Source organism: Chenopodium album, chromosome 22, assembly GCF_948465745.1.
Source record: "Chenopodium album chromosome 22, dcCheAlbu1.1, whole genome shotgun sequence".
Taxonomy (NCBI): Eukaryota; Viridiplantae; Streptophyta; class Magnoliopsida; order Caryophyllales; family Amaranthaceae; genus Chenopodium; species Chenopodium album.
In genome coordinates, this window is record NC_137855.1 from 18,534,952 (window position 1) to 18,558,244 (window position 23,293).

Here is a 23,293-nt window from a genome sequence, read left to right on the forward strand (position 1 = left end):
TCGTTTCAAACTTGTAAGTTAGATGAGCATGAGTTGAACAAGCTATAAGTAACACACTTTGTTAAATTCTTTACCAAACTAATGACTATCATTGCTAACACTTAATATTATTACTTATGACTATTATTAATATCATCACTCCGTTGAACAAACTAATGACTATCATTACAAATACTTAATATCTTTTCACCACAACTAATATTATTACTAGGGGTTTAATTCGAGTTGTGTAATTTGAGAACAACTTGGTCAATGCTCTGTAAAAACTCGACTCAAATGGAGCAAGGTATAACTCGGCTCGATAAGCTCGTGAGTAGCTTGATAATTATTGTTATTAATTATGAAAATAAAATATCATAGTTAAAAAATAATTTGGTACCTCTTTAGAGAAAAGTGAAGGAAAATTAATGAAATATTTTTGTACAAAGTAGGCTATGGAGAGAGTGGATAGTAATATTGTGTTGAGCAAAAAGTCCCACTTTGAAAGAAATAGAAAGTATTGACATGGAGAGGTTATAAAAAGAGAAACTTAGGGCTTGCTCACATTTACTGAACTGAACTGAGCTGAAATGAATATTTTATGAGAGAAGGAAATTAGAAGCTGAACTGGACTGATTGGATCTAAACTTAATAGAACTGAAATAATTAAGCTAAAGTGAACAGGCCCTTAGCCTCTCTTCAATTGTATGAATAACTTAGCTTTTGTTTAAGGCTTGAGTTATTGAAACATTGGGTCCAATTTTGTTTGGGCTTTAACTTTTATGACATTATATAGCTTTTTTATTTTAGCTATATATCAAGTTACAGAAAAAATCTAGTTTTCTTGATAATTACCAAAATTGTGGATGGACATTACCTAAACCTAGTTTTCTTGGTTTAAACCCGACTCTAGTTGCCTATACTTGAGCTAATTATTATGAGTTTTGTTAATTAGTTTTGTAATTGTCATTTATTTTTATTTATATGAAGAGAGTTGATACTGCTATTATTATTATTGTTGTTGTTGTTGTTGTTATTATTATTATTATTATTATTATTATTATTTGTTAAAAATTCATTAGCAAAGGTTTTGGGATAACAATTCAACTTAAATTAATTATTTATCAAAATTATATACATTTTATTGTTTAGCAAGTGATTTTGTAATAATAATTGTAATTATATATTAATACTTTACCCTATAATTGTAATTAGTGACAAACACTAATGATACTTTATAAATTTTTTTTGAGACAACTAATAATATCACTAGGAGTGTTAATCGAGTTGAGCAACCCGAGGTCAACTCTGATAAATCTTGGTCAAACTCGACTTAAGTTGTCTCGACTCAAACTGTTAACCTTAACGAGAATGAGGTAAGCAAGTTATAACTCGACTCAATAAGTTCGTGAATAGCTTGGTAATATTATTATTAATTATGAAATTAAAAAAATCATATAAGTTAATTTTATATTCCCTTAAAGAGAATAAATTAATTAATACTTATGTCCATGAATAATACCTAAACCTAATTTATTGGTAATTACCAAGATTATGGTTTTTCTTGGTAATTACCAAGATTGTGGTTGGACATTACTCAAACCCAGTTTTCTTGGTCTAAACCTGACTCCAGTTGCCTATACTCGAGTTAAGCATGCTATAACTCGGCTCGATAAGCTTGTGAGTAGTTCAATAATATTTTTATTCAATTGCGAAAAATAAAATATCATTTTCTGCATCTCTGGGCCAATAAGCCTCACAACCTGCGTACAATAACAAACAACCTTTTACCACACAAATTGTAATATAGCATATGACAATATTTTGAAATGGACAAGCAAAAATTTCACATCGGTTGCAACTTCCTCAACGTATTTAACCCTACCATCCCGAGGAAGCTTCGGGTACGCATGCCCATAAGCAGCATCAACAACCTTTTGGAAAGGAAAAAAATATCAAATGAGTGAATGAGGAAGTACCCATCTAACATTCATCCAAAAACAAGCAACTTGTAGCTATGCAATGTAAAGGTCAACCATTTTTAAAATGATTTATTTGGATTTTCATTTTTTCATTTTTAAAAAGCAGATCAAATTAGAACACACATTTGACAATTAATCATTTACATATTATACATCAACTACTAAAGATCAGCATACTCACCCCAAATTATCCATAGTCCTCAGTTGTATACTAGTGGAAAAAATCTCATTCGTAACAGGCTATTCGTAACGGGCAAAGCTTTGCCCGTTACAATTAAGATATTCGTACGTATTCGTTACGAATACATAAGTATTCGTAACGGACACTAGTTTGCCCGTTACGAATACTATATTACACGTAGATGACCAAACGTGGCCCAACTAATGAGAGGAGAGCCCAATACTCGGCTTTTTAGGTTTTCAGTTAACAGCCGTCATACCTATTTCTCTCTCATCAGTCCCTCACTCCCCCTCTCTCTCCTCTCCTCTCCTCCCCTCTCCGTCATTCACCTCTTCAAAGTAGCAACTGCTTTCTTCCTTTTCCCATCTGCCCATATCCATTTACACAACCAACTTCTTTTATTATTCCATTCAACATTTCAACCAACATGAATCGCAGCTTTAGAGATTACAACTCCGCCTCCTCCACCGTCGTCAGTGGCGCCAGAATTTACCCGTCGCAGCAACAACCACAAAACCACCACCGCAGAGGCAGCGGCGTCGGTTTTGGGCGGAGGTGTAACCGGCGATGACGAACAACCAAGCCCGTAGGCTTCTTCCTCTTTAGATCTAAGTCGTTGAACGAACCGATGCTAGGTAAGATTATTCTCTTTGTAATCATCGAATATTAAGTTAGTTGATTCAACTTTATTTTTTGAAATTTATGTTGTTTTTAATTGATTTTAGTTTCTGGGTACTGGATTTTTAGTGATTTGGGATGAAATTCAATCAGATCTAATGGAGGAAAATAGATTTGATTAGAAAAATATAATAATTTGTAATATTTTTTAATAAAAATTGTTAGCTGGGTTTTGTAGGTTTACCCTCTGTTTGCATCGGTTGGTGTAGCCGTCGGAATTTGCGGGTATCAGCTCATCCGGAATATTTGCGGCAACCCAGAAGTGAGGTATATCTTTCTCTCTAATTCAATTTCTTGATTTTCCTTTTAAATTTTAAATAGAATTATTAATATAAAGCGGGATTCATAATATTATTATTAGGTTTAATTTATCTAAATTGATTTCATTAGGTTGTTTTGATGTGTAATTAAAATCTTTGTATTATTGTGGTAGTTTTGAATTAGGTTTTAAATTCGAGTGAATAAGCAATTTGAGTTGTGTATTGTTGTAAGGTAAAATATGGTGGTTTATCTCGTACTTGTCGATCAATTGTGTGAAAATTAAGGGATTATACAGAAGCTCGGCCAAATTGTGTGAAATTGGATTTGTTTCAGGCATGTGTGAATGTTTTGACATGGAAATTTTCAGTTGATTAGGTTGCCCTGCTCTTGAACAGAGCAATGTTAATTTTCTGGTTGAATTTTTCATTCTGTAAGTGATTGTTTGTGTGAATTTTTCATTAGATCTGATTGAATTTCATCCCAAAGATAGAAGGGGCATGAGCTTCAAATTGTTGCCACAAACCTTAATCAGTATATCAAGATCTTCATCAGGTGGTGTAATGGTGCTTTTATTATTAATTTAATCTTCATTGTCATTGTCATTTAGTTTTTGCCATGTGATTGCTGGAAGGCATGCATTTCTTATACTGAAAAAGTACTCAAAATTTTGCATTTATCTTGTCGTGCAGGATGTTGGAAAAGCAATGCGGCAAAGCTACTCAAGAGTTTTGGAGAGCTTAGCATTTACATTATGGCTAGACTAGACGATTTATTATTTTAGGTAGTCTTATGTAAACTTGTTTAATTATTATTACAATGATTTGTTTTTGCTTTGTTTTAGTGTTAGTTATTAGGAAATAATTAAAGCAGCTTTTCTTGATTGTATATTATTCGGTAATTATTAAGTGTATACTGTACTTGTATTATATATATATATATATATATTTGATTGTATATATTTGATTTGATAAAACAATTTTTCAAGCTAGCTGTCCAGCCATGTGCTGGATTTTTTTTTAATTGGATCTCATAGTATTCGTAACGGGCAGAACCAGTCCGTTACGAATAACGGGGTTATTTGTAACGGACTTTTCAGGTGCCCGTTACGAATAACGGGTTATTCATAACGGGCAACATAAATGTCCGTTACGAATAATGGGTTATTCGTAACGGGCTTTTCAGGTGCCCGTTACGAATAATGAGTTATTCGTAACGGACAGTGCCCGTTACGAATAACAATGGCCATCCGTAACGGCCGCATACGTAACGGACGCTGCCCGTTACGAATGACCCCTTTTTGCCTGTTACGGATGAGGATTTTTCCACTAGTTACCACCAGGATTTTCCCCGTACTCTTATCAGTTACCACCAAACGGCGCACCAACTCAGAATCCCACACCGTACCATCACCCGTGGAAACACATTCCATTCAACTGGTGGTCTTTTAATTTCAAGTGATCCAAGTAGAAAATCTCAACACGAATACAAAATGTTAATGTATAGGAGAATGGAATTAGAATAAATGTTGTAAAAATAGGACTTTACCGCCAAAAACAGTGTACACCCTCAACAACCCCAGCATATCCCTTGGCATTAAACTTTTTTCAGAAACATCTTAGCATAATCTAAGAGCCAGTCTAGAACAAAATTACACCAATCATAATTGCCTGCATTGGAAGCTAATGTGACAGCGGGCAGCAAGCTAGTTGCCAGGATACTACCATCTGTTGTGGGGCACAAAATCAAACCCAAAGCAGCAACAAGGAAAGCCGTGTGAAATTTTTTTCTATCATCATCACCACCCAATGGTACAACATCACCTTTTTCATCCCTTGGTCATTCTACATCATTCATAACATCATCTACACAAAATTTGACAATCGACTTAACATTCCCATCTTCGTCAATATTTTCTTGAAGAGTACCATATCTATTAACAACAACATCAACCAACTAAAGAGTTGCTTCTCCTACGCCTTCAACATTTAGGACTTGTAACGGTCCAAAAGGCAACCCAAGAACACAATTAACTTGGGTGGGGCACAAAGGGAACTCCATATCACCAATAACAAGGTATGCGAACAATCCTTGACATCAACCAATAACATAGTTGACCTGGCATGAAATTTAGCTTAATTCCCAACAACCCACCGAAACCCATTCCCTTGACAGCCATAACTCTCGTCTCATCAAGCTCATTTATCAGTTTGCTCCTAGCATTAACCCTACAAATTACATTGGGAGGTTGCAAATAGTAGAGCGAAGACCATAAGTATAGCTATTTTCAATAAATTAAGAAATTATTTGCTCTATAATATTTATAGAAACGTTATATATAGCAAATACCTTATAACAGAAAAAAAAAAAAAAAAAAAAAAACATTTCAACAACATCTACACAAATATAAGTGCGTGCTTACCCTATTTCTTGTCCTTTGTTTTTGAGTGTAGATGACTAGGCCTTTACTACGCACTTTATCACCAGCAGATATCTCAAATTTTGGGTCACCAACCTTGACCTCCGTACAACCTTTTTTATTTTTTTTGCGGAAGAACTCTCAAGAACATCGACCTTTCCAGACCTTCTGCTCTATGATCTCTTAGACATCTTAGACCCAACCACTTTTTTCTTTCCTCTTTTAGGCTCCTTCGAGGACTCTGAGGAATCAGTAGCATAATCTGAACTAGAGTAACTACTTTCCTGCTTATCGTCACTTTGATCATGTTGAGTTTCACAACATTGGTTGCATTGAGATTCTTTTTTTGTAGCTTTAATTTCTTTGTTGTATTAACTTGTTGAACAACCATCACCCTCCTCAATGACCTCTGCAAGTATAGTGCACATTGTCCAACCAATTGATTCATATATTAATCAAAATGTAAGTAAACATGTGCATATAATTCAACAGAATTTAACCAGAACTTACCCCCCCCCCCCCATCTACCTCTACAAGCGACTTTCTTTGCCTTGATCTTTGTAATTGTTACAAGAATTCAACACAAAGAAAACCTACACATACCAAGAATAATATAATCAACCTCATAATCTAAAAAAATATAGTAACAAGTTAGGCTTGATGTCATACAACGTAGCAATTTTAATTTTAAGAAGACAACGTTTCCACTACTTTGCAAGTTTTTAGTCGATTTGCAATTTTGCATATAGTGTAGCTACAATGGTGAACATGTCTTAAAAGTATCTATGTGCTTATATTTTCAATTACATAGAACATATATGTATTGAATTTTGAATTGCGGTCAACATGCTTGTTATTTCAATTACACACAACATGTTTGTATTGAATGTGCTTGTTATTTCAATCACATTTGATATTAAGTAATCATACTTGATCACTTATGCTAGTCAAATGTCTTAAAAGTATCTAGGTGCTTTATTCAACATACTTGTGTTATGGAACGCAATATACAAGGTGCTATGATGTTTCTCTTTCTAATGGGGTTGTTCCTCCGGCCTTTTTGTTTTGTTTAGTAGTTACTTGTTGATCCACAAGTTTAAATGTATCCCCTTCTTGTTTATAATTAGGTGAATCAATTGTCAATGATTTCATTTGGCAATCATATTTATGATCTAGTATCACTAATTGAATTGCTAGCCCCACAAACGACAAAATTTGTTCAAATCCTACATGCCAATTAAACGACAACCTTAAAATCCTTAAATTGAACTAATGAGCTAATGGTGTAGGTACTTCAACCAAAGACCTAAATTTAACTAAACTGAGCTAATGCAACAAAAACCCTAAATTGAACTAAATAAATTGAGCTAATGGTCCTTTTACACCAACACAACTTCATCAACTACTGCTCTTCATATAAAACCCTAAATTCATGCCCAAATCAGTCAAAGGACCAATTTATCCCAATTTCACAAACCCTAAATTGAACTAATGGTCTTCAACTATAACCCTATAATTGATCTACCGCAATTAACAAGTCAGATGGAGCAATTTTAGTCAATTACAAACACAAGCGATCGAAAAATACATAAATTAATCAATTTATTCTAAATTTAGAATTAATCAAACAAAATATAAAACTAATTAGTAATTTTCACACAAATACAAGAAAATGGAATTTAGATTTTCAATTGAGATTTACCTTAAACAGGAAGAGGTGAATGCTCAACTCTTTCGCACTTGCTCACACTTTCTCTCTCAAACTAGTGTGTGGCCCGGGCGATGCCACGAGTTGCTAGTTTATACTTGTTTAATTTAACAATCAAATTCAACTGTTTAGATAGTAAGACACAATTTAACTTATCTAAGTTAACTATAATTTTGTTGAAAAAAAAAACTCAATTAATAAATGGCTAAGATGGTAAGACTCATCACTTAAGACTTGTTGGTCTTGAGTTCAAGTCTTGTTATAAGCATTTTTTAGATGTCGAACTTGAATATGGTGACATGTGGAAGGAATGCTTTTTAATATATAAGTATAGAAGTATAGATTGATTTGAACTTTCTCTCTCTTAATTGCTTTGCCGAAAGACTCCGTTTTGCTTACCCAGCTGGCCCCAACTAAAGTAGCGGAAATACGATATTGCCCCCACTTGCTACTAATTGGATCCTCTCCACTTTTGATTGAATCTCCCTCACCCTTTGGCAAGATGAACTAGCATTGGATATTAGTTTATCAACTCTTCTCTAAAAGGTTAAAGAAAGCAAAAATGGCGACTGTTGCTAGACTGCAACTTCTCCAACTACATCTACACCCTAAACTCCTCAAACCCTGTTTTCTCTCTCCTCACATCAAATTCAAACTCCCCAATTTCAATTTCTCTACTTCTTCGAAAAGCTTCTCTGCCTTTCGTTGCCTTTCCTCCAATGTCGATCAAATTCATCAGGTTTTTTTCTTCAAAAAAAAAAATCTCTTTCTTCATTAACGTTATAGTATTTATCAATTTATTAATAGTTACAATTTATTAATAGTTACAATTTAATAATTTATATGTAGAATTCTTCCCATAATGAAAAAGATGGGTCAATTGTGGGGGATTTGCTGAATTATCTCAATGAATCATGGACCCAATTTCATGCTACTGGTATGTTATCAAGAACAATTTCAACTTGTTTCATTTTACGAAATTTTTGCTGCAAATGTGGAAATTTTTGAATTTTGTATCAATTTTATTTGAGCTATTTTTTTACATATAGACTTTTATTTGTGTGTATTTTAATCTTGCTGAACCAATAGGTCAGAAAATAATCAATGTGATGTTTATGGTTCGATGAATTTTTCACCGGATTACTAAAAGTTGGTAAAGTTTTTAGTGAATTACTTCAAGAAATGTACTCAACTAAGATTAATAATTTGAGGTTTCTTTAGGTTGACAATAATTCAAAGGATTGAATTTGATAGGATGCCTTGAGGATGTAAATAATGATGTTATATTGATGTTCCTACAAATTTAGGGACATGAGCGCATTCAATTAACGTAAACTAATTGGGCGATAATAAAGTCAATCTAGTAGACAGTGGAAGAAATAGTGACTACCGGACAGATTTGTGTTACTCCCTCCGTGGCCGAGAGTTTGACTTGCTTATTGTGGACTCTTGTTGTTAAGAATGCATGGAAAAAGTGCTCCCTCCGTAAGAACGTAAGAAAAAGTTTGACTTGCTTAGTGTAGACTCTTGCTGTTAAGAATGCATGGAAAAAACGAGTGGGGTGTAAGTAAAAAGTGAGTGAATTGGAAATGGGTGAAAATGTTGATGGGTGTAAGAAAAAGGGGGATAAAGTAAGTGAAGTTGTACAAAGGCGTAAATAATCTGTGGTACAAGGTTAAACTATCAAAAGGGGGGTTTTCAAAGAGGGAATAAAGTAGAAGTGAATCTAGATTTTCCTTTATTATCACTCAAAATGGAAGGCGAGTCAAACTTTTGGGATTGGAGGGAGTATAAGAAAACTCTATGTGTAAACGTATATGCTGAACTACACACTTCTTTGCATGGACAATTTTCCAATTTTTTATGGATACATAAATGTTTTTCCTCTTTGGGTTCTGTAATTTATTATTGTGAGGTTAGTATATATCAATATCTGCATTGTAATTGGTTTTGAGAAAGTTATCAAAATATCAATGCTATAATTATGTTTTATTTTTGATTACTTATGCAATATTTGTTGCACATTTGATTTTGTATTGTGTAGAGTATTAAATTTTAGAAATTGCGACGGTTGAGTCCAAATGGAAAACATAGAAGGTGGCTTTGAAAATTGCATTGGGTTATTCGCACTAGATTAGACAACTAGACAAGCTTTCTCAAAAATTTGAGATTTGGACTAAATTTTTTTCATTCCAAAGTTGAAATAGTTTCACCTCTTTCAAGCAACTAAGTCAAGCAAATCATTAAAAAGGACTGTATTTTTGTCATGAAGTTCGTGGTTTTTGGTGTTTTTAAAACTAACAATGAATAACAATGATATTTGTAGTATAATGAATATGTCAAATCATAAGTCAAGCAAATCATTAAAAAGGACTGTATTTTTGTCATGAAGTTCGTGGTTTTTGGTGTTTTTAAAACTAACAATGAATAACAATGATATTTGTAGTATAATGAATATGTCAAATCATACAACGGTAGGCTGGGAGACATGAGGCATTGACTAACTGTTTTATGTGGTTCTTTCTTCGTGATAAGATGAGTAATTCTTTATAAATTTATCTTAATTAATCATTGAATAACCTGTTCTCGTGCCTGTTATTTAGTTAATTATACAGAGTACTACTTAACCTTAACAGCACATGCACGATACTCCTAGCCTTTAACTAAGTGAGTGTAAGAAGAAGGTGGTTAAAGTAGAAGAGATAAAGTAAAGAGGTCATTTGGTGTATGAAAAAGGTGATAAAGTACGAGAGTGAGTAGACATGTGGTATTGTTGTGGAGATAGGGTGCTAAGATGGTATCTAATGTGTGCCAAAATTTGAATAAAGTAGAAGTGGGTACATAAGAAAAAAAATAATAACAAAATGCAATAAATAGTCATAGGGAGTATAACATTTACAGATTAAGGACTATCGGTGTAGTTGATTCCTACATAGCATTTTATTTTATTGGTACAAAAACTCTTAGATCATCAACTTCTTTAATTTGGTAACCACATATTCTCCTGTTGCTGACATGAAGCCTCTATGCACATTTTTTTGCAATCGATTAGCTCTTATGAAGCCTTTTTTTTCGAGAAGAGAAACATTTTAAGTCCGTCCTTTCTTGCTGATCACAGTAACATCATTGCAGCTGAAGCTAAAAGGCAACTACTTGCTGCTGGCTTCCACCTACTGAATGAGAGTGAAGAATGGGAACTCAAGCCTGGTGGTCGATACTTTTTCACAAGAAATATGTCTTCTTTGGTTGCTTTTTCCATTGGTGAAAGGTAAGATATAAGCTTGTTTAAGTGCAATTCTTATATACTTTAGTTATTTACTAAGTAATAGTTGTTTAAAGATTTAAAAAATTGGGTTAATTTTTGACAATTGTTACTTCTTTTATTGATGGTAGCTTGCTCTCTTACTTTGTAGTTTCTCCTCGCTTGATGACACTCCCACTCTTCAATACCTTTCTGTACTCTATTTGAACTTTAATTTGACCGTAATTACCTAATTTGTATCACGTGTAGGGCCTTTAGGCTTGAAATGTAGTATGGGTATGTGATATGTCTTACATGGAATGTGTGGGGTATTAATATATTTTATTAATGGTCAAAACTTTGTGAATCTCTCGACATTTTTTTTTTTTTTTTGCTATGTGTAATATTGCCTTAAAAGCAGAAGAAAAAAAAAAAATTTCAAAGAAATAGCTTTCATAATTAATGAAGTAAATTTTATGTATACTTGCTGGCTGCTGTAGTTTGGTGTTCCATGTGTACCTGCTGTATTTAGTACAAGCTCCATAGTGTTCTTTCGTTTTCCTTTAGTGTAGGGTCATATTTATGGTTGCTCCACAGGATTCCGACTCCGAGCTATGTATCCAAAACAACCAGAATAAGAACAGCAAGAACAATCAAAGCCTTAATCCCAAAGATGGGGCAGGCTACATGAGCCAAGATTTTATCTCCAGTACTCGCCTATCATGATCCTCTCATTCCATTTTCTTCTGTGTAATGTTATATGCTCCTGCTAACCCAACTTCTTGTCCTTAACTCCTTCCATCAAGTCATCTTTGGGGTTTACCTATCTCCTTAGTTCTTAATCACAACCCTCTACTTTCCTTACTGGTGTGTCTTTCGATCTCTGACATGCCCAAACCAACATGAAAATTATTCACCTATAACAAAGAAGCTTTGCAAGCTAATTAGAGCCTTACATTTTAAGTAATCTTTTGATATTAACTTAATTTGTTGACTTCTTCTGGAATATTTGATGCTCTAAACATAAAAGTTTTTCCGTGTATTTGTGTAACAAGTTACTCTCTCCATCCCATGGCATAGTCATCCAAATTTATTCATTTTCTTATTTGCTAAACCGGAGCCCATCCATTAATTTCCTATCTACCCTCATAAACAATGAAAAAGGTCCAAATATGGCATCTTTTGTGCTCCTTTCAAGTGCCTAAAAATTGCACCAAACTCATTTGTGGCAAAATTTTTGGGACAGATGGACTATTGGATTTTATTTATAGATTACCATTTATCCATTGTAAGAATGGTTTGTCATTATGAGATTATTTCTAAATATTAGTTCTTAGAAGGATTTAGCTTTTTAAATATAAGGCTCGACCGCTAGACCAAATGGTAAATGTGGCTAACAAAAACAATCATCCTCAACATTGGTGGTCTGCTGTGTAATACTATTAAACTTAAATATTTTTTCTGAGTATCTTATGGTCTTCTCTAGTACTGTTTGGTTACTAGATTTTCTACACTATCACATCACCTTGTGTCTATAAGGAATAGACTTTAGACATTTTCCGCCTTCTCTTTACCATGTGATAGCGTAAATGGTGACAAACAATCTTGACTGTGCTTTGCAGTATATTCTCAGTATGCTTAACAAGTGAAGACTAAAGATTTGCTGAGCAAATTGTGAACTAAAAGTTATCATCTGTTTTGCAGTTACAAAACTGGCAATGGATTTCACATTATTGCAGCCCACACCGACAGTCCATGTTTAAAACTTAAACCAATATCAGCATCGTCAAAACCTGGATATCTAATGCTGAATGTTCAAACATATGGTGGTGGCTTGTGGCACACTTGGTTTGACCGAGACTTAACTGTTGCTGGAAGAGTTATAGTTAGGAGTGATGATGGTTCCTTCATTCAGAGACTTGTGAAAATAAAAAGACCACTATTGCGAATACCTACTCTAGCCATTCATCTCAACCGGTATGTGTTTCAAGACTTGCAACTCTGTCAAAGCTGACTTGTGTCCCCAACATTTTTTGTCTTTGCATGCCTTATAAATATCTATCAGCTGATTGCCAAAAAAGGAAAAAAAAAGGAAAGAGTGCTGTTAGCTGCTGGATGGATTTCTATTTTATTAGGTTATTACCATTCTACTAAAGGGGTGCAGTCATTTAAGTAATAAAGATTTTTTCATTTTTGAATTAGAATATTAAAATCATAAGGTCATTTGATGTCTGTAAATGTAGAGGGGATGCAAATAATCCTGTTATAAATCGTCCATCTAAATTTGTGTTATCCAATTGGAGGTGACAACTAAGGCAGTGTTCTCCTCATGTTATTCTCACTTATTTCAGGTCTTATAACTTTAGATAAGATAATATAAGGGCTAATAAGGTCAGATAAGATAATCCAGGGAGCTAATAAATTTAGAGATAAGGGTTAATAAATTCCACTAAATTCTAAAAAGACTTTATAGTAAGGTCCAATAAGGTCAAATATGATACTATAAGATAAAATAATATAAGATGGGATAAGATAAGGGCTAATAAATTTTGATAAGTTTCGATAAAGTAAGTCTAGGTATAAGATAAGTGAAATTCAGGTGAAGAAAACACTATCTAACTTTTAATTTGTTCCTCCCCATTGGGAAGAGCCTTATGTTGATCTTTGATACTTTTTTTTTTCCTTCTTTTGCCTCTTATCTTATAGAACAGTGAATCAGGATGGTTTCAAACCTAATTTAGAAACACACCTTGTCCCATTGCTGTCAACAAGATGTGAAGAAGAGCTTCCAGAGCCTAAAGATCAGGGACCAACAAAATCTTCTAAGGCTTGGCATCATCCACAGCTTCTGGAGGTAATTACTGATCACTTGCTTTATTGTTGTGGACTTCACCATGTATTTGCTCATACACTGCCATAGGCATGGCCTTTTTACACGGATAAAATTGGTAAAAATAATAATAGTAATAATAATAATAATATTAATAATAATAATAGTAATAGTAATAATAATAATAATAACAATAATAGTAATTATAATAGCAATAATAGTAGTAGTAGTAGTAGTTGATTATCTCCTAAAGCAATTGTCATATATGTAGTTTCGTGTAAGTAGTTCAGTCATTTAGATAACCCACTATAGTACTTATACTGCTATACGTAAAAACTTGTTGTGAAGCTGAGACTGGACATTTAAAATGTTGCTAATATAAGCTAATTTTCTACTCATTTTCTGTATTTTCCTACAAAGGATTATATCTTGGATATGCTTATGGGACTTTGTTATCTGGGTGTTTCATTTTATGTCAAAATATAATCTCTAGACACTTGGATATGTCAGGACCAATTTTATATGGTCATATGGTACGCTATACAATACAATTCGTGGTACGAGAATAAAATCAGAATTCTGCCTGTAGTGAATTAAATACATCCAGGAACAAATGAATATATCAAAAAGACCTTCAACGATTTGGGTCATAGGCTTGTTGAACTGGGTTTTATGGTTCAGCAAATTGGATCAGGTTTTGGAAATCAATTATTTGGTTTACCGAATGGGGGTCTGTATCACGTTCCCAGTAACACTTGCTGGCCCACTTTGATTCTTGGACAAATGGACATGTTAAATTATATAAAAACAGACCTTACTTTTAAAAATATGATAATATGGATATTAAATCTTAATTTATTAAAAAAACCTTAGCCTCATCTCTCTCTCTTCTCTCTCCTAAAGTCTAGCCTCCTTTGTTAATTTTGAAGGGGCTTCCATCGGATTTCACTAGTAGGAAGCGCCATCTTTATTTCTTTAAACCTTTTTATTTCTTAGGTTATAATAATGTCTTGAAAGAAAGGGATGATCTCCTTTGGAAGACAAGGTTTTTTCAGTCTCCTTCGAAAGAAAAGGTTTTTCAAACTCATTTGAAAGACAAGATTTTATTTGTGTTTAATTTGGTCTCCAGTTGTGCGCAATAAATAAAATATCTCAAGGTGCACTGAAGCGAGAAGGGTCATGCAGCGCCAAGGCGCGCCTCTTTGAAGTGAGGCGCACTTTACAAGCAGTATACAAAAATTGGCAGAAATTTCTCCAGGTGAGCCTCGGGTGCACCTTGTGCGCTTTTGGTGTGCCTCATGCACCTAGGCTGTGCCTAACCAAAAACGCCTTGCCCAAGCCAAGTTAAGCGCTTACCCCATTTCGCCTTGTGCCTAAGGCGCACTTTTTCAAACACTGGTTGTGCAGGGCTATGATTGAATAATGCTCGGATTCGGGTTACAAAATTAGCACAAGAATTTTCTTTCTCACAAAATTACGAAGCGACGACGGATCCTCTCATATAGTTGTATGAGAAAACGAATCGAGAATGGGCCGAATTGTTATATTTATGTATTAGGATTCTTAGCCCTTCCCCGGTTATTCTTTTTTGATTTGTTAAATTTGTTTTCATCATCGTTAATTGTCAATTGTAGGTGCTGTATGACTTTAATTAATGAATTTTAGTGTACTTTTGGACTTATTTCCAAAATGAAAAATGATAATATGGCAGCTCTTATCCCACCATTATTGATCCTGGCAAATTTGAGCAATTTGCCTATGCATGTATTAGACATATTCCCACTCCTGTCTTTAATTTTTTTTAATATTATATGGCAGGTTCTGTCTGACGAGTTGGATTGTTGTGTTGATGACATAGTGAGTCTCGAGCTTAATGTTTGTGATACTCAAGCCAGTTGTCTGGGGGGCATGAACAATGAATTTATATTTTCTGGAAGATTAGATAATCTTGCCTCAAGTTTTTGCGCACTAAGAGCTCTTCTTGATTCTTGTTCATCTCCGGGAGATTTATCTAATGAAGATGCTGTACGGATGATTGCTTTATTTGATAATGAAGAGGTAGGATTTTCTTGGTTGCCATTGTTTTTTCTTGCTGTTGGAAGGGGATTATGTCCTATATTTTGTTGATAGATATATATTTTGAATCAGTAGGCTGACTTGGGTACTTATTCTTATGTTCCTGTAATGATCTAGCTTGTACTGTCTAACTCTTTGATTTAAATTCCATTATTAATTTGTCTATCTCGTAGAGTCATAGGTTTGTCTGCAATTGGGACTGCTGTATTTAAAAAGTTTACTGATGGACATTTTGCTATTTTCATATTTTTCCAAAGTGATACTCTTGGTTATAATATGCTGACTGTGACATTCCATGTCCTTCTACTATGTGCATTTGAATCTTTTTTTTTATATTTTATGTGGAAATCCAAGTAGGCATTCTCTCTCTGTTACTCACTTTTAGTAATCTAGTCATGTATTTTGAAATATATTTGGTAATTACTTGTGTTGCAGGTGGGTTCTGACTCAATCCAGGGTGCTGGTGCACCCACAATGTTTCAAGCTATGAGACGCATAGTTAGCTGCTTGGCTCATGAAAATGTTGGTGAAGGGACTGTAGAAAGAGCGATTCGGCAATCATTTTTAGGTATGTCTGCCAAAGATCACTTAGCTGGATATCTAGTATTCTTAATGCCACAACCCCTACTCTGATGAATTTATTCTGCTGATGCTTTCAATCTATTTCAGTGACCTTCCCCTAGTTTTGAGCACTGAGTTTTTTAATTCTTAAATGGCACTCCCTCTGTTCCAGAATAGTTCAAACAATTCTGGGACGGAGGGAGTACATTACTGAAGCAGTCGCTATTTTGTGAAAAAGAATTCACATAAATTGTAAGATCACTTAAAGTTGTGATAGTGACTATAAGTATATTGTTCTGAACATATCTTATTTCTGTTTGGGAACAATGTTTAATAGTGTCAGCTGACATGGCTCATGGAGTTCACCCAAATTTTATGGACAAACATGAAGAAAACCATCGGCCACAAATGCAAAAGGGGCTTGTTATAAAACATAATGCTAACCAGCGCTATGCTACCAGTGGAGTTACTGCTTTTCTTTTCAAAGAAGTTGCAAAAATTCATAACTTACCAACTCAGGTACTTTTATTGATGTTCAGCCTCTATTGGGCTGTTCCTTTTCTTATGCATGATTGGCTACTGTGTCTTCTCTGAGTGACGAGGCAGCAATAAAAAATGAACTATTTTTGCTGTCATCAAGGATCAAATGTAACCTTAGAGGGCAGTGGAATAGATACAGTCTATTACTTTCTTATTTCTGCATGCTGGAGTAATTCTACCCTTTAATTAAATGTTGAAGTAGGGGGACAACCAAGGCCATAGTAATAAACAAACAATAGACCTACTAAGTTAATAGTGTTTTTAAATAGTGGGACCAAACTCCAAAGGCTTGTGACCTTTTGATTGCCATCAAGGCCATTCGTTTTGGACTGAGCAATTTTCTTTAATTAAATCCTATGTGACATCAACAGTTCCCATCTAACCCCAGTAGCCCCAGCTTATTTGTCTTTTATGATGCCCATTATTTCAAAACAGAAGCTGCCTTCAATCCCTCAATTATGCATTAGTTTATATGTCTGCTAGGATGGTGTCCAGTCATTATGTTGATAGAAATAGTCCCTCTATGTTTCTTCTTGATGTTCGTGTTCAAAATCTTGCTACTATTTGCATTTGAGGGAACCTTCTAAATTATTCCTTATATTATAAGAAAATATATAGTTATGTGGAGTCTTGTTTAATTCTTCTTAATAAATGCTTTAGGAATATCAAATTTTGCTTTAGTAATATCAAATTTTTATAATTTTGCTATATAATCAGACATTTTGATACTCAAAGATGTGCACTGACAAACATACACAGTCAAAACAAGATCATTAAAAAGAATGGAGGGACTAATACTTAACTCAATTCCTTTGTATGTCTCCAATAAAGTAATCAGAAACAAGCCATTAATGGCTGTGGGATTAAATCTCATGAGGGCCCCGTCAGAAAAAAAAAAAAAAAATCATGAGGACTCTTTGGGGGTGGGGATTCCCTTACTCTTCGCCCCACCCCCAAGGGGCTTTGCCAACTAACATTGGCCTGGTTGACATGTGTTGGGTCCCAGCTTTGCAAGACCTTCTCCCCCACCCCTTATCCTTTTCTCCCTCCAAACCTGGCCGCCTGTCCTCCTTTGCTCACAAAAAAGCCAATAAGGTTACTTTATCCCATTATAAATCATGTGGGAAAACAACACCATTTAAAAAAAAAAAATCAGCCATTTGCTCCAACTAGAATCGCCACATGAAGGCGATTAACGTGTTTCTCCAAAGTCACTTCTTCTCCTTCCCTGAACCAAACCCGCAGAGAAAATCTGTAAGCCCTTCTAGATCTGACACGAGACAATTCATAATTCATGTGATGCAAGGTCTCGTTTCCAAAGTTAGCAAATCATATCACATTAGAAGACATGTGAGCAAGACTCATTATTATCCCTGATAAAAAAAGCAAATGTCAGGTGATGTGGCCATTCCTGACTACCGTTTCGAGCATAGCAATCGATAGAGCCTTTCCAAACCTAAAGTACACATTGTAGCTCACCTTAAGGGGACCTTTGACTTCCAATTGAAATTCAATAGCTGAAATCAGCACAAAGCATAAAAAAGGGGTTTTACTTAGACCCCTAAAAATCACCCATCCTCACTTCTGAATTCTCTAAGTCCTTTTATTGAATATCATATGGCTATGCACAGACCCTCTATCACTTGGTTGTTGGATGGATACCTCAAGTGTAAGTCCCAGCGCTTTGCCAATATCGAAACTCAATACTGGAAAAATATGGAGAAAAGATAACAAAGAAAAGTGAGGATTACAACCATAGAGAGGCTGCTTGCATATCCAAGCATCTTCCCTAACCGGATTTGCTTTGAACCACACCACTTTTACAACTAGAGTAGAAGCGTAAAAAATTACCTCAGATTTTGATTTACCCGAAAATCCTAAGTATTACACTCATTTTTACACAGACCGTACCTGCTTTTAGACATTGTACCATAGAGTTTGGGAAAAAATTATCCTCATATCTTTTTTTTTTATTTTTTTTAATTTACTCATTTTGGCTTTTTGCACCATTTACATAATCCACTTTGACCAATGTTGCTGATTTAAGAAAAGACATGGTCATGTAGGATCTTGTTAGAATTGTTGCAGTCTTGTTATAATTTTTACTTATTTATATTAAACAAACTAGCTTAAGGCCCGTGCCATGCACGGTAAGTCTAATTTTTTATAAGAAAATGAATTATATCCAACAAATAAAATTTGATAAAACATACACATCAAATATATAGAAATTATAATGTCATAATTTGTATTAATTGGCAAAGAAAAAAAATTAAACAAAAATGGATTTTTTTAGGCTGTCTAAACCCGATAATTTCTTTTAGGCGAGGCACTTGGTTTAATCAGGTCTGGTAGCCATATTGGTGGATATTTATAAATGCATTTTTAAAAAACATAATTATTTAAACAACAGATTAAAATCTCCACTGAAACTGTTATTAAAAGTGCACAAAAGTGTGTGTGCGGGCGCGCACACACATATACATATTAATTACATATATCACATTTTATACCTAAAAAATCATTTCTATGGAAATAAATACTACTTTGATCATTTAGGCAAAGAATAATCAATAATTGGGCAACACTAATCTATATTATTTCATTTTCTATTTATGGATTGATGCTCTACATTTAAAATTACGTAATTTACAAAAAAATTAATTGATATTTTAACTTTCTTTAGAATTAGACATATGATATTATTGTCAAACACTACATTTATTTTATAGTCATACTATATTGTAGAAATCCTTAATTTGTGATAATATATACGTAGTAGTAAAATTTCAGAAAAAAATTGTAATTTATTTGAATATATAGTTATATTGAAATTGAAATAAAATATTAGCTAGAGCCTAGAGGTATTTGAAAAAATATAATTTAAGTAATGTTTTAAAGTAATTTATATAAGATCTATTATATGAATCAATTTATTATTACTTTTTTTAGAGAATTAAAATCTAATAACACCCTATTTAAAAGATAATTAAAATGAAATTGAAATAATTATTTAGGGAAGTATTATGAACACCAAGTAAAAAGGAATATATCTATCATAAAGATAATATAAAAGATTTGGAATGATTTTATTATAGAATCAAATATTAAATAAATAAATAAATAAATAAATAAAAAAGAAAGAAGTTAGAAAGGGAAGAGGAGTTTTGGAGGGAAAAAACAACACCAGGTTCCATCTATCGCTTTATTGTGAAAGAGACATGTGTCACTCCCGGAGACTGTTTTAGTATTAAGTTATTGATGGTCAATGTTCCATGTTGGGAAACATGCAAGTCAAAATGGATAGATAAAAAAAAAACCGGTGGTAATGCTCATTAGTTTGCTACCAATCTTCAGGTCCAAGCAGCCTGGGACATTAGATGCTCTAACTTCTAAGATCCTTGTGACCTTGCCTCTTTATGCTGATTGCATAATATTTGCTAAAACATGCTTCTTTTATCATCTATTAGAGCATCCAACAGCGACCCAAAGAAAAGACTTTTACCTCTACTAGTCTTCTAAACATCTAATGTTCATGGACTTCCAAACCCCCTGCATCTCAATGATCACAGTCCTCACTAAGCAAATATTTATCCCCAAAAGCATCTAAATTAAAAGCCTGGACATAGATTTAAGTATTGGCTGATACACAATTACACCCGATTAGTGAGAGTTGTAAAGGATTACTATGTGTTGACCAGTGTGGCGATGCTTCACTAATGCTCTCTTTGTGCTTCTACCATCCAGCTTTATGTTATTTTTGTATATCTAAAGAACATCCGTAATATTAATAAAGAACATGATAATATTATGTAATGAACATTATTTAAATATACCCACCATAATCTGAAGATAAAATTTAAAGAACATTTCACAATAAGCAATGAACATTATGTGACAAATAAAAAGTACATTACACTGACAATCAAAAAACATGGACATTTATAATAGATTATTAATATATTTAATAAAGAGAATTATCTGATATAATAATGAACATATGAAAAGAACATAGTATTCATAGTTAAATGTACATTATACAAATGTAAAGTACATCATGTTCTCTGATAATACTGTAGCTATATGTTCATTACATTTCTATAACAATATGTTCTTTTCACTCTAGGTATATGTTCATTACATTTTAATAGTATGTTCTTTTCACTGTAGCTATATGTTCATTAAAATTCTAACCAAAAAAAAAAAAAAAAAAGGAAACATATGTACCATGCGCATGGTACATACACCTCTACGAACCAGGGATTGGTGAAATCATACTTTTAAGGGTTTGCAATTATTACCACGATCATGACATAGATTTTGCCTAAATCTTTCTTTCAAGCCACTGTGGCTTCCAATGATGTATTTATCGTCACACAAATTTGTGAAGAAGGTTCATCTAGTAGGCACCATCCCTTTTCAGCAAGTATGGATTGAATTCCCAGAATCTATGCTTCTCTTGGAAACAGGAGTCATAAAGTTTTGCTTGACTTCTAATGGATTATCCTCGACTTCTAATGGATTATCCTCTGAGAACACTTTTAAGCTAGTTATTTGGATTTGCTGTACAAGACTTGTTCGTCACTTAATTACTTTTTTTTGTTAAGTCTATATGTGTGTAATAATGACGTGATCTAACTCTCTGATTGTAGGAATTTGTGGTCAGAAATGACATGGGGTGTGGATCAACAATTGGTCCCATACTTGCTGCAGGTGTTGGGATACGAACTGTTGATTGTGGCATTCCTCAGCTTTCCATGCACAGGTATTTAACTGTTCTATCATGCTTTGAATTATAACAAGAGGGCTGATGTAGCATTGACTATGACATTGAGATGATAAACTTGATAATCTAGATGTGAAACAAGCTCTATTTCAATAACTATCCAGGTTTTAGGCTTTTTTTCACCTAGTATCTAGTAGAGGAAAGCTTACATTGGAAACATAGGAAATAATTAGGCAACTACTCTGGGTACCACATGGTTTAACCAATAGGAGGATTTTCCCAAGGCTAAGTCAGATTGGCTTATGAATGAAAGTATTTCCTTATAAAGAAGAAAATGACTATTGAATGAGGTGATTGCTGTCCTATGAAGCAAGTTATAAATGTTGCTTCCCCTGTTTCCCTGATTGTGAAGAAAGATCGAGAATCAACAAGGATGTTAAATCTTGGTCATTAGTTGATCGCTGAAATACGTTGGGAAAAGTAAAGTAACTAGTCTATGTTAAGTGGATACTTTGATGCAGAAAGTAAAGGTTGTGTGCACATACAAGCCTTGTATTAGATGTGAAAAAAGAATAATGTTGATTGTGTTCTGTTCAAGTTTAATTGGAGATAGTTTAGTTTAGGTTATATTCGGGTGATTATCCAATTGGTTCGAATCAGGCTATAATCTGGCTTGTAATTGGATTAGGCTGGCTGATAAGCGGTCTGTCCTTCCATTCAGGCTATTATTACTTTTGGTGTTGTTTGGATTGAGTTAAATTTGACGTGGGTCAAATCTAAACTATTTTGTTCTGTGTACACTTAAGCTTAATTTTGTCAGGTGTGGTTATATATATTAATATTTGCAGATTAATGTCATTGTACAGTCCCTTCGTTCCACAAAGTTCTTCCCACTTTTGCATTTTGTCAAAGAAATACTATTATTTTACGCCAACTTGATTCACTTTGTAAAGCTTTTTATTATGATCTCCCACATTTTTTTATTTATTTTCCTTGATATGTTAATCTACAATACGCCAGAAGAACTTTGTAGAACTAAGGGAGTATGATATAAGTTTCATGAATATTTTTATTGCTAGAACTCTTGATGTTTGAATATGCTGCTGACCCTGAATGCTTGTTTTCTTATATGTAGTGTGAGGGAGATATGTGGAAAGGAAGATATAGACACTGCTTATAAGCTTTTCAAAGCATATTACAAAACATTTTCCAGCATTGACAGAAAATTATCTGTTGATGAGTAAGTCTAATATCAGACTTGATTCAAGCTTCTATAACCTTGACTAATGTGTCTGGAGCACCCTTTCCTGATATGGCTGGTTGATAAGCGGTCAGTCCTTTCATTTATTATAGAAAGAGACTTCTTTTAGGTTCTACCATTGAGGCAGCGGTAGCCCTGAGGGAGACGGTATAGAGAATCATCCTACTAGTTCCTCTATCACATGTTATCCATAAACGACTAATTTTCAAATTCAAATGAATGAGTCGCTGATTGGCCAGATTCTAAACATCTCAAGGAGCACCGAGTGGAGACTGCTTATGCAGCTAAAAAATCAAGTGCATATGACCTTGTGAGGGGGTGAAACCGACTTCTGGAATCAAATCATCTGTCACTTTCCGAGAATTGTATCGAAGCTTGAAGGTCACTCAAAGTAGTTAGGTTGCAGTCATAGATAACCCTTGAAAAGCTTTTGCTGGAGTGCAGGATTGACGGCACAACTCTTGATCTCATATCTTAACAAATCACATTCTAAAATGGTAGTATTGGATTTGGACGTCAAACAGTCATTTTTTGTTCATTAATTTCTATTGTTTTACTAACTTTATGAACCATTTTGCAACATTTGCAATTACTGTACTACATTTAACGTCAAGTTTCTGTAGCTTTCATATTTCTGGTGAAAGAAAGAAATTATAATGATAAGAGAAAATTCTATATTTCATAGTGCATGTTGCTGTTATCACAAGTGTAAATAATACTGTACAATACTACCAAATTATGAAGTGTTACATCATTGTCTTCATTATTAGCATTTATGATCTCTCCGCCAAATGCAATTTACACTTTTTTGTAAATGATCAACCAACCAAACAGGTGAACGGTCGTCGTCTTC

The 23,293-nt window shown here is 33.9% G+C and overlaps 1 protein-coding gene across 2 annotated transcripts; it reads left to right on the forward strand.

Moving 5' to 3' along the window:
• Nucleotides 1–7,693: 7,693 nt before the first annotated feature.
• LOC145604751 (putative aspartyl aminopeptidase) lies at nt 7,694–23,117 on the forward strand. Of its 2 annotated transcripts, none has more exons than XM_081660691.1 (10): nt 7,694–7,944; nt 8,055–8,142; nt 10,338–10,473; nt 12,151–12,423; nt 13,153–13,300; nt 15,095–15,334; nt 15,788–15,920; nt 16,251–16,432; nt 21,106–21,218; nt 22,315–23,117. In XM_081660691.1, the coding sequence occupies exons 1-10, from the start codon at nt 7,768–7,770 to the stop codon at nt 22,421–22,423; spliced, it is 1,599 nt and encodes a 532-aa protein (XP_081516817.1). In that variant the 5' UTR covers nt 7,694–7,767; the 3' UTR covers nt 22,424–23,117. The 2 variants fall into 2 exon arrangements, with proteins under 2 accessions (XP_081516817.1, XP_081516818.1); XM_081660692.1 differs by having other exon boundaries at nt 7,805–7,944; nt 10,324–10,473.
• The last annotated feature ends 176 nt before the right edge of the window (nt 23,118–23,293 follow it).